This window comes from Melanotaenia boesemani, chromosome 11, assembly GCF_017639745.1.
Source record: "Melanotaenia boesemani isolate fMelBoe1 chromosome 11, fMelBoe1.pri, whole genome shotgun sequence".
NCBI classification, from domain to species: domain Eukaryota; kingdom Metazoa; phylum Chordata; class Actinopteri; order Atheriniformes; family Melanotaeniidae; genus Melanotaenia; species Melanotaenia boesemani.
In genome coordinates, this window is record NC_055692.1 from 37,190,720 (window position 1) to 37,207,890 (window position 17,171).

The 17,171-nt window shown below is 32.0% G+C and overlaps 1 protein-coding gene and 1 pseudogene across 7 annotated transcripts in view; one reads left to right on the top strand and one right to left on the bottom strand.

The window, feature by feature from the left end:
* ciz1b (cdkn1a interacting zinc finger protein 1b) overlaps positions 1 to 4,874 on the top strand; it is a 40,551-nt gene extending 35,677 nt beyond the window's left edge. For 3 of the 7 annotated variants that reach the window (XM_042000182.1, XM_042000180.1, XM_042000187.1), the window contains 2 exons: positions 31 to 207; positions 324 to 1,183. In XM_042000182.1, the coding sequence (XP_041856116.1) occupies positions 31 to 207; positions 324 to 792 (646 nt within the window). In that variant the 3' untranslated portion in view covers positions 793 to 1,183. The other 4 variants (XM_042000185.1, XM_042000186.1, XM_042000183.1 and 1 more) reach the window with 4 other exon arrangements.
* Positions 1 to 17,171, bottom strand: part of LOC121649383 — a 543,071-nt pseudogene that overhangs the window by 495,311 nt on the left and 30,589 nt on the right.

Below are 17,171 nucleotides of genomic sequence, written 5' to 3' on the forward strand. Positions count from 1 at the left end.
GCAAAATGAAGCGGAACGGCCGCAAAATGAAGCGGAACGGCCGCAAAATGAAGCAGAACGGCCGCATAATGAAGTAGAACAGGTACAGAACAAAGTGGAACGGCCGCGGAACGAAGCGGTACGGCTGCAGAATGAAGTGGAACGGCTGCCGAACGAAGTGGAACAGCTGCATAACGAAGTGGAACGGCTGCAGAATGAAGTGGAACAGCCGCATTACGAAGTGGAACGGCTGCAGAACGAAGTGGAACAGCCGCATAACGAAGTGGAATGGCTGCAGAACGGCCGCAGAACGAAGCGGAACGGCCGCATAACGAAGTGGAAAGGCTGCAGAACGAAGGGGAACGGCTGCAGAACGAAGTGGAATGGCTGCATAACGAAGTGGAAAGGCTGCAGAACGAAGGGGAACGGCTGCAGAACGAAGTGGAACAGCTGCAGAACGAAGTGGAACAGCCGCATAACGAAGTGGAACAGCCGCATAACGAAGTGGAACAGCCGCATAACGAAGTGGAACGGCTGCAGAACGAAGTGGAACGGCTGCAGAACGGCTGCAGAACGAAGTGGAACGACCGCATAACGAAGTGGAATGGCTGCAGAACGAAGAGGAACGGCCGCATAACGAAGTGGAACGGCTGCAGAACGAAGTGGAACGGCTGCAGAACGAAGTGGAACGGCCGCATAACGAAGTGGAACGGCTGCAGAACGAAGTGGAACGGCCGCATAACAAAGTGGAACAGCTGCAGAACGAAGTGGAACAGCCGCATAACGAAGTGGAACGGCTGCAGAACGAAGTAGAAACCCGTGAGACAGAAACAGGTGTGACGTTGGTCCCTGACGTTCAGCCCTGGATGTGACCGACGTGACTGGGAACGGTAACAGAACAAAGCAAATAAAGGTCGTCGTCCCGAAACATTTAGTCTGATCAGAATGAAATCAGCACTGTGAGCATACTAACACACCCAGTAGATGGTTGCAGTGGATTAACTCCCCCGACCTAGCTACGGAGCACAGACATGGAGAAGGAACAGATGTTAACACAAATATGTTGTTTTTATTCCATATTCAGGTACTGAGTAAAGGTAAACTTTACAGGCTGGAAAAATCAAAGCATCCCTTTCATTCAGGAGCAAACATAAACAAAGCTGTTGTCACGGTTACATGTCCGGGTCCAACACTGACATTTCTCCTGCCAGGTGCAGCTGCAGGAGGCTCAAGAGGACGAGCTCATTACGGTGGACGCTGTTGGCTGCTTCCAGGAAGAGAAGGAGGAGGAGGAAGCTGAAGTGGCAGATGAGGAGGATGAAGGAAGACAGGAGCCGAAGGAGGTGGAGTCAGAGGTTTGTTCAGGTTCCCGCAACACATCTAAAGTTGTATTCACACACTGAGAGTTGTGCGTATGTGTTTCAGACGCTCTCCACAGAAGAGGAAGATGAAGACGAGTTCGGTGCGTATGAGGTGGAGATGTGGCGGCCTCCTGTGGACGACCGTTGTCTCTGAGGTAGAAACACCTTCCTGTCTCTCTCTACAGGACGTAGCTTCGTGGTTCCTGTGTGCGGCTTCGTGTGTCGACTCTGCAACAAGTTCTTCTACAGAGAAGCTGCAGCTCGACACACACACTGCAGGACACACACACACCGCCTCCACCTGCAGGTAACACACACACCTACCTGTACATCCTACCTGTGGAAGCAGTTCAGTTTACATGTGAAAGCACGTTAAAGGTAAATGTTTATTTTCTCAGTTTAGCTTCACACTGGTCCAAACAACCAAACTCCAGTTAGAAGAAACACGTCCAAAGGGTTTATTTTAACTAAAATTCCCACACGAGTCACCAAAACGTCTTCTCTGCAGTGACTCAGCTTTTATTGGTAATAAAAGGTGTTCTCAGAGCTGTCCCTCAGGGACCGGACAAGAAAAGATGGGGTTATCGTTATCGTCATAACAATCAAACTTCATTCAGCCAATCACGATGACGCCATTGTTTCTCCCCTGTGGTTAACGTTTGGTTTTAGCTGCAACGTTTGGTTTGTGGACGTTAGCGGTTCTTTGGCGGTAGTTCTGTTTTTTGTCAGCAGTATAATTTACTGGGTAATGTTGTGTAGCGCGTCCTGATCCGGTTCTCTAACCTTACCTTTTCCAGCATGTTCCGTCTGCCTGTTAGCATGTCTGCTAACATCAGTGTGTTAACGTTAGCTTACATTGTCTCTCAGCTCAAAGCGAGTCATTCTGGGAAGACCCTCTCCTCTGCTTCCACGTTTTCTGATTGTAATTCAGGTAAATGTGGTAAAATAAGAAGGAAACTAAAACACAGCAGTGTCTGGTTTAATGAGAGATGGTAAAACCTGCTCTGGTGGACTAGATGCAGGTGGGGTTCGCCTTAAGCAATGTTTTTGCTAATGGAAAAGGAGCCCAGCCCATTATATCTGGAAAAATATTATCCCGCATGATTAAAACCATATTCTAAAGTTAGCCATAAAGTCTGTTATTAATCTCTTATTCTCTCCTGAATGCAGGGAAATAATCCTGTAAATTTACCTTTAACAAGCAAAACATCGTCACAAGAACACTCACACGGAAAACAACTACTCACTGGTGTTTGTTGTTGTTGTTTGTTTAGAGCCACAGAGCTCGTAGGACGAGAGAAGAGGAGGATAAAGACCAGGACAGATCTGCCCAGACCTGAGTTGTTCACCACATTCCCCACAATGCACCAGTGCCTCCAGGCTATGATGTCACCGTGCTGCTGTAGCTCATAGTGAACATTGAATGTGAGGTCACCAGTCAGGTGACTAACAGGATGAAGATTGAAAAAACAGCCCACAGTTTTCCTGTCTGACGTTAAATCTGCCTCTTCATTCATTTAGTTTGTAAAATCACTCTGTTTATGCAAAGTTACAATAATATTAAATTAACAGAAAATATGAATAAAGCTGAAAATAAGTTTCAAGCTGAAGAAGTTTAAAGGCTGAAAAATGTTTACATCATATGTGTCAAACCCAAGGCCTGCGCGCCACATCCGGCCTGTAAATGAATTATCTTTGATTATTTCTAATCACTATCACAAGCTGTCCGCTGATAGAGCACGCACCACCATGATACAAGTCCCACAATGCACTGCCAGAGCATTGGTGCTTCAATCACTGGCCGTGAGAGGGTACCTCGCTCGCTCTCTAGAAGTCTGACGGAACTTACTCACCTTTGTCAACAACCCGTCTCCACAAACAATGGCTATATGAAAAGAGGAGTTAGAAACCAGGCTGTAAAGCTGAGTGTCTGTGTGGAGACAGTCAGGCTGAAATGAAAGAATACAACATAAGAAGATACTTTGAAACGAAGCACCACCACACATACAAGCACCTGGACAGGAAACCAGGCTCCAAACGGTAGAAGGTTAACCCTTTACACTCCAGAGATTTTAGGGAAACTAAGTGAGAAAAATGTTGAATAGGAACCAGGGTTTATGATGATCTAATTTCAACCTGTAACAGAACCAGGCTCAGGACCAGGAAGGCTGTCCAACAGTTGGGGTCATAGAGTCAACAAGCAGCATAACTCCCAGTCAGGGATACCTGTGGATGAATCTCAGACCCTCCATGTATACATAGGTATTCTGCTGCCTTCCAGGACTTTTGGAAATGTTTTCTCTTTTCCGAGGTGCAGGATTTCAATGAGGTATATTTTCTCTCGGTCGTGGTCTGGGAGTTCCTGCAGCTTGTTCTCGATACTTCACTTGGACAGAACTTTTGTCTGGTTGGGTGTCGAATTTCTGTTGTGTGATTGGCCCGAAGTTTGAATGCAGAAATAAGTTTGTAAATTTAAATCCCTCCTTGATTCTTGAGTATGATTTCTTTAAATGGCACTGATTTTGACTCTTGCTAAGTTACATGTGTATGCTGGATCTGACAAGGTAAAACTGGGAGGATGAAGAGAAGAAAAAAGAGGAAAAGGTACAACAGAACGCTACATGTTCAACCATATCAAAGGAACCAGCTGCTACACCCTTTAAAGAAACAACAGGAAAACACTGAATTTACTGCCAGTCTTGCTGTGTTGGCGGATCTGCATTGTTCCATTTTCTTATGATGCCCTTCTTGCAAGCTGCTAACATAATTTTCAGTAGACGTCTGTCCTCTTTTAAAACCACATTACCTGATATGATTCCCAGATACAATAATTCACGTCTTGGGAATCATGTAGCCCAGGATTTTAATGATTATCTGATGAACGGCCTCCCAAACGTTGAGGATTTTTGGACAGAAGCAAAACACATGGGAATGATCTGCATTCATATTCCACGTTTTCTCCAGCATGGCTCATGTGTGTTTACTTCTAACTCTTGGTGTGATAAAGAATCTAGTAAAGTTCTTCCAACAGAACAATCTCCAAACCCATGATGACGTAAATGTTTGCTGTGTTCGCGCTCACCGTAGTATCCCACTTGTCCTCTGATATGTTCCCTCCTAGTTCTCCTTCCCATACATTGCTGAGTTTCCTTTTCTCTCCATTAGGTGTCTGTACTTGGTAGATACGAATCTGTTTCTTTAAGTTATAGGTTTCCACTGTGGCTCTGATAAGTCCGTTTTTCTCCAGGTTACTTCTTTGTCATAAAAATCTCTTATTTGCAGACACTTGGGTCTTGTTTACTTAAACTGTATTTTTGTTTCATTTCCTGGAAACTGAAGAAGCTCCATTTTTTGTTCATGTATATAATGTGGTTACGCCGTTTTGGATCCAGTTTTCAAATCTATGGAAATGAAGGTCAGTTTATGTTTTTGAACAATGTTTAACCACAGTTTTAATGTGAACTTGGTGACACTACCTTCTTGGTCTAATATATTTGTCGCTTCTCTCTCCAATAAAGTTTTGAATTTCCCTGCTATGTAGAAATTGAGGGTTTTCCATTTGGACACAGTCCTTATCACACCAGCAGATTATAGGTCTGATTTGTGCTGCAACAAAATATTCTTTGAACTTTGGCAATGCCATTCCTCCTTTATCTTTATTTAACTGTAAAGTATTGAATTTAATTCTTGGTCTTCGTCCATTCTGTATATATTGAGAAATAAGTTTGTCCCATAATCTGTACTGTTTTTCGGGTATGTCAGCTGGCAATGATTTTATCATCTCTATTCTAGAACCAATATCTAAGGAAAGACCACTCCACCTGTCCACATCATTCCTCATCGTTTTATCTATGTTGATGTAGTTAGTGTCTCCCCAAGGTATTTTATTTTGGTTGCACTTCAGTATAGATTATATGTTGCTGGTCATAGATGGCAAGTAACTGAATAGAGTTTGTGTTTTAGTCATATTAAGTTTGTATCCAGAACAGGACCCAAATGTCTCTAGCTGTTCGATTAAAACTGGAATTCCTGTGTCCGGGTCTTCCAGAAAACAAATTATGTCGTCAGCAAAAAGCCCAATGCTCTTCTCCCATGTCCATGATCCCTTTAAGTTTTTGATTCTCCCTGACTGGTGGAGCCAGGGGATCGATGCTGGGCACAGCCAACAGCCTGGTTGACCTTTCTAAGGTTATGTTCTCAGTCAGGCTTCCGTTTAGTTTTATCCTTGCAGTCGGCTTTTGGTAAAGAGCTTTAATACAATTGATGGCTTTATCATTAAATCCAAATTTTCCAAGTACTAGATACAGAAAAGTCCAATTCATGCAGTCAAAGGCTTTTTCTGCATCGAGGCCTAATAAGACTGCACTGGTGTTTGTCTTTTGAATATGGTCAATAATGTGTAAGGCTCTCCTTGTGTTGTCTTGGGTCTGGCATTCCTTAATCAGCCCTCTGATCTTCATCAGTAATGTCATTAATAAAGAGTTTATATCTTTTGGACATAATGGAGGTATACCACTTGTAAGTGAGCCGATAATCTGAACAGGTCTGGCTGTTGCTTTTCTTGGGAGTTACTATAATCACTGCTTCCCTCCAGGATGGTGGTATTTCACCATGTTCAGGTGTGTGGTTAGATGAAGAGGAATGAGGTGTTCACGAAGGGTTTTGTACGTCTCAGAAGGTCATCACTGCCAGGAGACTGGTCTGGTTTTACATTGACCATTGTGACCATTTCGGTTTCCAGTCTTCCTTTCACAAGCACATAGCTCCCTTCTTTAATCTTCATTTCTTTCATGCACTCAAATTTCACTGAGTTGGGGATGAGTATGGCCACACCTCTTCTGCATCCACAATGGAGTGAGCTGTAAAATGTTTCTGTGTAGCCAAACCATTTCAGTTTCTCACTTTCTTGTCTGGAGAGATGAGTTTCTGTATGTAATCTGTCTTTCCTTAATCTGGCCATTTATCAGGTTGTTTAGACCACAGTAACTGGCGTTCAATGTACAAGCACACACAGTATGCATTAAGGAGGAAGGGTTTTGTAAATATGCAATTAATATCTGTATGTATGGACATATATATGTACACACATATACACATATCTACCCATACACATACAGGCTGTGCCTAAACAACAGCATAATGAGATGTAGCACATGAAACTTGCTGTTGACTGAGTAGTTTTTGATTTCAATCTTCACCATGCTTATGTCTCTGGAGTAAAAACTGTATAGAAATTGTGTGGAGTCAATTCTTAATGGATCTGTATCATTTAGCAACTGGATTTAGTAAGATTTATCTTCCATTATTTAGTAAGATTTATCTTCCATTCTTTAGTAAGATTTATCTTCCATTCTTTAGTAAGATTTATCTTCCATTCTTTAGTATGATTTATCTTCCATTCTTTAGTAAAATTTATCTTCCATTCTTTAGTAAGATTTATCTTCCATTCTTTAGTAAGATTTATCTTCCATTCTTTAGTAAGATAAATCTTCCATTCTTTAGTATGATTTATCTTCCATTCTTTAGTAAGATTTATCTTCCATTCTTTAGTAAGATTTATCTTCCATTCTTTAGTAAGATTTATCTTCCATTCTTTATTAAGATTTATCTTCCATTCTTTAGTAAGATTTATCTTCTTATCTTCCATTCTTTAGTGAAATTTATCTTCCATTCTTTAGTATGATTTATCTTCCATTCTTTAGTAAGATTTATCTTCCATTCTTTAGTATGATTTATCTTCCATTCTTTAGTATGATTTATCTTCCATTCTTTAGTAAAATTTATCTTCCATTCTTTAGTAAGATTTATCTTCCATTCTTTAGTAAGATTTATCTTCCATTCTTTAGTAAGATTTATCTTCCATTCTTTAGTAAGATTTATCTTCCATTCTTTAGTAAGATTTATCTTCCATTCTTTAGTAAGATTTATCTTCCATTCTTTAGTATGATTTATCTTCCATTCTTTAGTAAGATTTATCTTCCATTCTTTAGTAAGATTTATCTTCCATTCTTTAGTAAGATTTATCTTCCATTCTTTAGTAAAATTTATCTTCTTATCTTCCATTCTTTAGTAAAATTTATCTTCCATTCTTTAGTATGATTTATCTTCCATTCTTTAGTAAGATTTATCTTCCATTCTTTAGTAAGATTTATCTTCCATTCTTTAGTATGATTTATCTTCCATTCTTTAGTATGATTTATCTTCCATTCTTTAGTAAAATTTATCTTCCATTCTTTAGTAAGATTTATCTTCCATTCTTTAGTAAGATTTATCTTCCATTCTTTAGTAAGATTTATCTTCCATTCTTTAGTAATGATTTATCTTCCATTCTTTAGTAAGATTTATCTTCCATTCTTTAGTAAGATTTATCTTCCATTCTTTAGTAAGATTTATCTTCCATTCTTTAGTAAGATTTATCTTCCATTCTTTAGTAAGATTTATCTTCCATTCTTTAGTAAGATTTATCTTCCATTCTTTAGTAAGATTTATCTTCCATTCTTTAGTAAGATTTATCTTCCATTCTTTAGTAAGATTTATCTTCCATTCTTTAGTATGATTTATCTTCCATTCTTTAGTATGATGTATCTTCCATTCTTTAGTAAGATTTATCTTCCATTCTTTAGTAAGATTTATCTTCCATTCTTTAGTAAAATTTATCTTCCATTCTTTAGTAAGATTTATCTTCCATTCTTTAGTAAGATTTATCTTCCATTCTTTAGTAAGATTTATCTTCCATTCTTTAGTAAGATTTATCTTCCATTCTTTAGTAAGATTTATCTTCCATTCTTTAGTAAGATTTATCTTCCATTCTTTAGTAATGATTTATCTTCCATTCTTTAGTAAGATTTATCTTCCATTCTTTAGTAAGATTTATCTTCCATTCTTTAGTAAGATTTATCTTCCATTCTTTAGTAAGATTTATCTTCCATTCTTTAGTAAGATTTATCTTCCATTCTTTAGTAAGATTTATCTTCCATTCTTTAGTAATGATTTATCTTCCATTCTTTAGTAAGATTTATCTTCCATTCTTTAGTAAGATTTATCTTCCATTCTTTAGTAAGATTTATCTTCCATTCTTTAGTAAGATTTATCTTCCATTCTTTAGTAAGATTTATCTTCCATTCTTTAGTAATGATTTATCTTCCATTCTTTAGTAAGATTTATCTTCCATTCTTTAGTAAGATTTATCTTCCATTCTTTAGTAAGATTTATCTTCCATTCTTTAGTAAGATTTATCTTCCATTCTTTAGTAAGATTTATCTTCCATTCTTTAGTAAGATTTATCTTCCATTCTTTAGTAAGATTTATCTTCCATTCTTTAGTAAAATTTATCTTCCATTCTTTAGTAAGATTTATCTTCCATTCTTTAGTAAGATTTATCTTCCATTCTTTAGTAAGATTTATCTTCCATTCTTTAGTAAGATTTATCTTCCATTCTTTAGTAAGATTTATCTTCCATTCTTTAGTAAGATTTATCTTCCATTCTTTAGTAAGATTTATCTTCCATTCTTTAGTAAGATTTATCTTCCATTCTTTAGTAAGATTTATCTTCCATTCTTTAGTAAGATTTATCTTCCATTCTTTAGTAAGATTTATCTTCCATTCTTTAGTAAGATTTATCTTCCATTCTTTAGTAAGATTTATCTTCCATTCTTTAGTAAGATTTATCTTCCATTCTTTAGTAAGATTTATCTTCCATTCTTTAGTAAGATTTATCTTCCATTCTTTAGTAAGATTTATCTTCCATTCTTTAGTAAGATTTATCTTCCATTCTTTATTATGATTTATCTTCCATTCTTTAGTAAAATTTATCTTCCATTCTTTAGTAAGATTTATCTTCCATTCTTTAGTAAGATTTATCTTCCATTCTTTAGTAAGATTTATCTTCCATTCTTTAGTAAGATTTATCTTCCATTCTTTAGTAAGATTTATCTTCCATTCTTTAGTAAGATTTATCTTCCATTCTTTAGTAAGATTTATCTTCCATTCTTTAGTAATATTTATCTTCCATTCTTTAGTAAGATTTATCTTCCATTCTTTAGTAAGATTTATCTTCCATTCTTTAGTAAGATTTATCTTCCATTCTTTAGTAAGATTTATCTTCCATTCTTTAGTAATGATTTATCTTCCATTCTTTAGTAAGATTTATCTTCCATTCTTTAGTAAGATTTATCTTCCATTCTTTAGTAAGATTTATCTTCCATTCTTTAGTAAGATTTATCTTCCATTCTTTAGTAAGATTTATCTTCCATTCTTTAGTAAGATTTATCTTCCATTCTTTAGTAAGATTATCTTCCATTCTTTAGTAAGATTTATCTTCCATTCTTTAGTAAGATTTATCTTCCATTCTTTAGTAAGATTTATCTTCCATTCTTTAGTAAGATTTATCTTCCATTCTTTAGTAAGATTTATCTTCCATTCTTTAGTAAGATTTATCTTCCATTCTTTAGTAAGATTTATCTTCCATTCTTTAGTAAGATTTATCTTCCATTCTTTAGTAAGATTTATCTTCCATTCTTTAGTAAGATTTATCTTCCATTCTTTAGTAATGATTTATCTTCCATTCTTTAGTAAAGATTTATCTTCCATTCTTTAGTAAGATTTATCTTCCATTCTTTAGTAAGATTTATCTTCCATTCTTTAGTAAGATTTATCTTCCATTCTTTAGTAAGATTTATCTTCCATTCTTTAGTAAGATTTATCTTCCATTCTTTAGTAAGATTTATCTTCCATTCTTTAGTAAGATTTATCTTCCATTCTTTAGTAAGATTTATCTTCCATTCTTTAGTAAGATTTATCTTCCATTCTTTAGTAAGATTTATCTTCCATTCTTTAGTAAGATTTATCTTCCATTCTTTAGTAAGATTTATCTTCCATTCTTTAGTAAGATTTATCTTCCATTCTTTAGTAAAATTTATCTTCCATTCTTTAGTAAGATTTATCTTCCATTCTTTAGTAAGATTTATCTTCCATTCTTTAGTAAGATTTATCTTCCATTCTTTAGTATGATTTATCTTCCATTCTTTAGTAAGATTTATCTTCCATTCTTTAGTAAGATTTATCTTCCATTCTTTAGTAAGATTTATCTTCCATTCTTTAGTAAGATTTATCTTCTTATCTTCCATTCTTAGTATGATTTATCTTCCATTCTTTAGTAAGATTTATCTTCCATTCTTTAGTAAGATTTATCTTCCATTCTTTAGTAAGATTTATCTTCCATTCTTTAGTAAGATTTATCTTCCATTCTTTAGTAAGATTTATCTTCCATTCTTTAGTGAAATTTATCTTCCATTCTTTAGTATGATTTATCTTCCATTCTTTAGTAAGATTTATCTTCCATTCTTTAGTATGATTTATCTTCCATTCTTTATTATGATTTATCTTCCATTCTTTAGTAAAATTTATCTTCCATTCTTTAGTAAGATTTATCTTCCATTCTTTAGTAAGATTTATCTTCCATTCTTTAGTAAGATTTATCTTCCATTCTTTAGTAAGATTTATCTTCCATTCTTTAGTAAGATTTATCTTCCATTCTTTAGTAACATTTATCTTCCATTCTTTAGTATGATTTATCTTCCATTCTTTAGTAAGATTTATCTTCCATTCTTTAGTAAGATTTATCTTCCATTCTTTAGTAAGATTTATCTTCCATTCTTTAGTAAATTATCTTCTTATCTTCCATTCTTTAGTAAAATTTATCTTCCATTCTTTAGTAATGATTTATCTTCCATTCTTTAGTAAGATTTATCTTCCATTCTTTAGTAAGATTTATCTTCCATTCTTTAGTAAGATTTATCTTCCATTCTTTAGTAATGATTTATCTTCCATTCTTTAGTAAGATTTATCTTCCATTCTTTAGTAAGATTTATCTTCCATTCTTTAGTAAGATTTATCTTCCATTCTTTAGTAAGATTTATCTTCCATTCTTTAGTAAGATTTATCTTCCATTCTTTAGTAAGATTTATCTTCCATTCTTTAGTAAGATTTATCTTCCATTCTTTAGTAAGATTTATCTTCCATTCTTTAGTAAAATTTATCTTCCATTCTTTAGTAAGATTTATCTTCCATTCTTTAGTAAGATTTATCTTCCATTCTTTAGTAAGATTTATCTTCCATTCTTTAGTAAGATTTATCTTCCATTCTTTAGTAAGATTTATCTTCCATTCTTTAGTAAGATTTATCTTCCATTCTTTAGTAAGATTTATCTTCCATTCTTTAGTAAGATTTATCTTCCATTCTTTAGTAAGATTTATCTTCCATTCTTTAGTAAAATTTATCTTCCATTCTTTAGTAAGATTTATCTTCCATTCTTTAGTAAGATTTATCTTCCATTCTTTAGTAAAAATGTATCTTCCATTCTTTAGTAAGATTTATCTTCCATTCTTTAGTAAGATTTATCTTCCATTCTTTAGTAAGATTTATCTTCCATTCTTTAGTAAGATTTATCTTCCATTCTTTAGTAAGATTTATCTTCCATTCTTTAGTAAGATTTATCTTCCATTCTTTAGTAAGATTTATCTTCTATCTTCCATTCTTTAGTAAGATTTATCTTCCATTCTTTAGTAATGATTTATCTTCCATTCTTTAGTAAGATTTATCTTCCATTCTTTAGTAAGATTTATCTTCCATTCTTTAGTAAGATTTATCTTCCATTCTTTAGTAAGATTTATCTTCCATTCTTTAGTAAGATTTATCTTCCATTCTTTAGTAAGATTTATCTTCCATTCTTTAGTAAGATTTATCTTCCATTCTTTAGTAAGATTTATCTTCCATTCTTTAGTAAGATTTATCTTCCATTCTTTAGTAAAATTTATCTTCCATTCTTTAGTAAGATTTATCTTCCATTCTTTAGTAAGATTTATCTTCCATTCTTTAGTAAGATTTATCTTCCATTCTTTAGTAAGATTTATCTTCCATTCTTTAGTAAGATTTATCTTCCATTCTTTAGTAATGATTTATCTTCCATTCTTTAGTAAGATTTATCTTCCATTCTTTAGTAAGATTTATCTTCCATTCTTTAGTAAGATTTATCTTCCATTCTTTAGTAAGATTTATCTTCCATTCTTTAGTAAGATTTATCTTCCATTCTTTAGTAAGATTTATCTTCCATTCTTTAGTAAGATTTATCTTCCATTCTTTAGTAAGATTTATCTTCCATTCTTTAGTAAGATTTATCTTCCATTCTTTAGTAAGATTTATCTTCCATTCTTTAGTAAGATTTATCTTCCATTCTTTAGTAAGATTTATCTTCCATTCTTTAGTAAGATTTATCTTCCATTCTTTAGTAAGATTTATCTTCCATTCTTTAGTAAGATTTATCTTCCATTCTTTAGTAAGATTTATCTTCCATTCTTTAGTAAGATTTATCTTCCATTCTTTAGTAAGATTTATCTTCCATTCTTTAGTAAGATTTATCTTCCATTCTTTAGTAAAATTTATCTTCCATTCTTTAGTAATGATTTATCTTCCATTCTTTAGTAAGATTTATCTTCCATTCTTTAGTAAGATTTATCTTCCATTCTTTAGTAAGATTTATCTTCCATTCTTTAGTAAAATTTATCTTCCATTCTTTAGTAAGATTTATCTTCCATTCTTTAGTAAGATTTATCTTCCATTCTTTAGTAAGATTTATCTTCCATTCTTTAGTAAGATTTATCTTCCATTCTTTAGTAAGATTTATCTTCCATTCTTTAGTAAGATTTATCTTCCATTCTTTAGTAAGATTTATCTTCCATTCTTTAGTAAGATTTATCTTCCATTCTTTAGTAAGATTTATCTTCCATTCTTTAGTAAGATTTATCTTCTTATCTTCCATTCTTTAGTAAGATTTATCTTCCATTCTTTAGTAAGATTTATCTTCCATTCTTTAGTAAGATTTATCTTCCATTCTTTAGTAAAATTTATCTTCCATTCTTTAGTAAGATTTATCTTCCATTCTTTAGTAAGATTTATCTTCCATTCTTTAGTAAGATTTATCTTCCATTCTTTAGTAAGATTTATCTTCCATTCTTTAGTAAGATTTATCTTCCATTCTTTAGTAAGATTTATCTTCCATTCTTTAGTAAGATTTATCTTCCATTCTTTAGTATGATTTATCTTCCATTCTTTAGTAAGATTTATCTTCCATTCTTTAGTAAGATTTATCTTCCATTCTTTAGTAAGATTTATCTTCCATTCTTTAGTAAGATTTATCTTCCATTCTTTAGTAAGATTTATCTTCCATTCTTTAGTAAGATTTATCTTCCATTCTTTAGTAAGATTTATCTTCCATTCTTTAGTAAGATTTATCTTCCATTCTTTAGTAAGATTTATCTTCCATTCTTTAGTAAGATTTATCTTCCATTCTTTAGTAAGATTTATCTTCCATTCTTTAGTAAGATTTATCTTCCATTCTTTAGTAAGATTTATCTTCCATTCTTTAGTAAGATTTATCTTCCATTCTTTAGTAAAATTTATCTTCCATTCTTTAGTAAGATTTATCTTCCATTCTTTAGTAAGATTTATCTTCCATTCTTTAGTAAGATTTATCTTCCATTCTTTAGTAAGATTTATCTTCCATTCTTTAGTAAGATTTATCTTCCATTCTTTAGTAAGATTTATCTTCCATTCTTTAGTAAGATTTATCTTCCATTCTTTAGTAAGATTTATCTTCCATTCTTTAGTAAGATTTATCTTCCATTCTTTAGTAAGATTTATCTTCCATTCTTTAGTAAGATTTATCTTCCATTCTTTAGTAAGATTTATCTTCCATTCTTTAGTAAGATTTATCTTCCATTCTTTAGTAAGATTTATCTTCCATTCTTTAGTAAGATTTATCTTCCATTCTTTAGTAAGATTTATCTTCCATTCTTTAGTAAGATTTATCTTCCATTCTTTAGTAAGATTTATCTTCCATTCTTTAGTAAGATTTATCTTCCATTCTTTAGTAAGATTTATCTTCCATTCTTTAGTAAGATTTATCTTCCATTCTTTAGTAAGATTTATCTTCCATTCTTTAGTAAAATTTATCTTCCATTCTTTAGTAAGATTTATCTTCCATTCTTTAGTAAGATTTATCTTCCATTCTTTAGTAAGATTTATCTTCCATTCTTTAGTAAGATTTATCTTCCATTCTTTAGTAAGATTTATCTTCCATTCTTTAGTAAGATTTATCTTCCATTCTTTAGTAAAATTTATCTTCCATTCTTTAGTAAGATTTATCTTCCATTCTTTAGTAAGATTTATCTTCCATTCTTTAGTAAGATTTATCTTCCATTCTTTAGTAAGATTTATCTTCCATTCTTTAGTAAGATTTATCTTCCATTCTTTAGTAAGATTTATCTTCCATTCTTTAGTAAGATTTATCTTCCATTCTTTAGTAAAATTTATCTTCCATTCTTTAGTAAGATTTATCTTCCATTCTTTAGTAAGATTTATCTTCCATTCTTTAGTAAGATTTATCTTCCATTCTTTAGTAAGATTTATCTTCCATTCTTTAGTAAGATTTATCTTCCATTCTTTAGTAAGATTTATCTTCCATTCTTTAGTAAGATTTATCTTCCATTCTTTAGTAAGATTTATCTTCCATTCTTTATTAAGATTTATCTTCCATTCTTTAGTAAGATTTATCTTCCATTCTTTAGTAAGATTTATCTTCCATTCTTTAGTAAGATTTATCTTCCATTCTTTAGTAAGATTTATCTTCCATTCTTTAGTAAGATTTATCTTCCATTCTTTAGTAAGATTTATCTTCCATTCTTTAGTAAGATTTATCTTCCATTCTTTAGTAAGATTTATCTTCCATTCTTTAGTAAGATTTATCTTCCATTCTTTAGTAAGATTTATCTTCCATTCTTTAGTAAGATTTATCTTCCATTCTTTAGTAAGATTTATCTTCCATTCTTTAGTAAGATTTATCTTCCATTCTTTAGTAAGATTTATCTTCCATTCTTTAGTAAGATTTATCTTCCATTCTTTAGTAAGATTTATCTTCCATTCTTTAGTAAGATTTATCTTCCATTCTTTAGTAAGATTTATCTTCCATTCTTTAGTAAGATTTATCTTCCATTCTTTAGTAAGATTTATCTTCCATTCTTTAGTAAAATTTATCTTCCATTCTTTAGTAAGATTTATCTTCCATTCTTTAGTAAGATTTATCTTCCATTCTTTAGTAAGATTTATCTTCCATTCTTTAGTAAGATTTATCTTCCATTCTTTAGTAAGATTTATCTTCCATTCTTTAGTAAGATTTATCTTCCATTCTTTAGTAAGATTTATCTTCCATTCTTTAGTAAGATTTATCTTCCATTCTTTAGTAAGATTTATCTTCCATTCTTTAGTAAGATTTATCTTCCATTCTTTAGTAAGATTTATCTTCCATTCTTTAGTAAGATTTATCTTCCATTCTTTAGTAAAATTTATCTTCCATTCTTTAGTAAGATTTATCTTCCATTCTTTAGTAAGATTTATCTTCCATTCTTTAGTAAGATTTATCTTCCATTCTTTAGTAAGATTTATCTTCCATTCTTTAGTAAGATTTATCTTCCATTCTTTAGTAAGATTTATCTTCCATTCTTTAGTAAGATTTATCTTCCATTCTTTAGTAAGATTTATCTTCCATTCTTTAGTAAGATTTATCTTCCATTCTTTAGTAAGATTTATCTTCCATTCTTTAGTAAGATTTATCTTCCATTCTTTATTATGATTTATCTTCCATTCTTTAGTAAGATTTATCTTCCATTCTTTAGTAAAATTTATCTTCCATTCTTTAGTAAGATTTATCTTCCATTCTTTAGTAAGATTTATCTTCCATTCTTTAGTAAGATTTATCTTCCATTCTTTAGTAAGATTTATCTTCTTATCTTCCATTCTTTAGTAAGATTTATCTTCCATTCTTTAGTAAGATTTATCTTCCATTCTTTAGTAAAATTTATCTTCCATTCTTTAGTAAGATTTATCTTCCATTCTTTAGTAAGATTTATCTTCCATTCTTTAGTATGATTTATCTTCCATTCTTTAGTAAGATTTATCTTCCATTCTTTAGTAAGATTTATCTTCCATTCTTTAGTAAGATTTATCTTCCATTCTTTAGTAAAATTTATCTTCCATTCTTTAGTAAGATTTATCTTCCATTCTTTAGTAAGATTTATCTTCCATTCTTTAGTAAGATTTATCTTCCATTCTTTAGTAAGATTTATCTTCCATTCTTTAGTAAGATTTATCTTCCATTCTTTAGTAAAATTTATCTTCCATTCTTTAGTAAGATTTATCTTCCATTCTTTAGTAAGATTTATCTTCCATTCTTTAGTATGATGTATCTTCCATTCTTTAGTAAGATTTATCTTCCATTCTTTAGTAAGATTTATCTTCCATTCTTTAGTAAGATTTATCTTCCATTCTTTAGTAAGATTTATCTTCCATTCTTTAGTAAGATTTATCTTCCATTCTTTAGTAAGATTTATCTTCCATTCTTTAGTAAGATTTATCTTCCATTCTTTAGTAAGATTTATCTTCCATTCTTTAGTAAAATTTATCTTCCATTCTTTAGTAAAATTTATCTTCCATTCTTTAGTAAGATTTATCTTCCATTCTTTAGTAAGATTTATCTTCCATTCTTTAGTAAGATTTATCTTCCATTCTTTAGTAAGATTTATCTTCCATTCTTCATGCTTTTTCCCCAGCATGTTGGCATTGACAGAACATGAAGGTCCTCTGTGATGTAGCTGCTCAGGATTTTAAACCTTATTACCGTCTCCAGATTCTCACTGTTGAAATACAGTGTTGTTATTCTTTTTTATTAAAGGCAATAATGACTTATTTGTTTTTATTTTGTTAGATTTTTTTACATAGTGT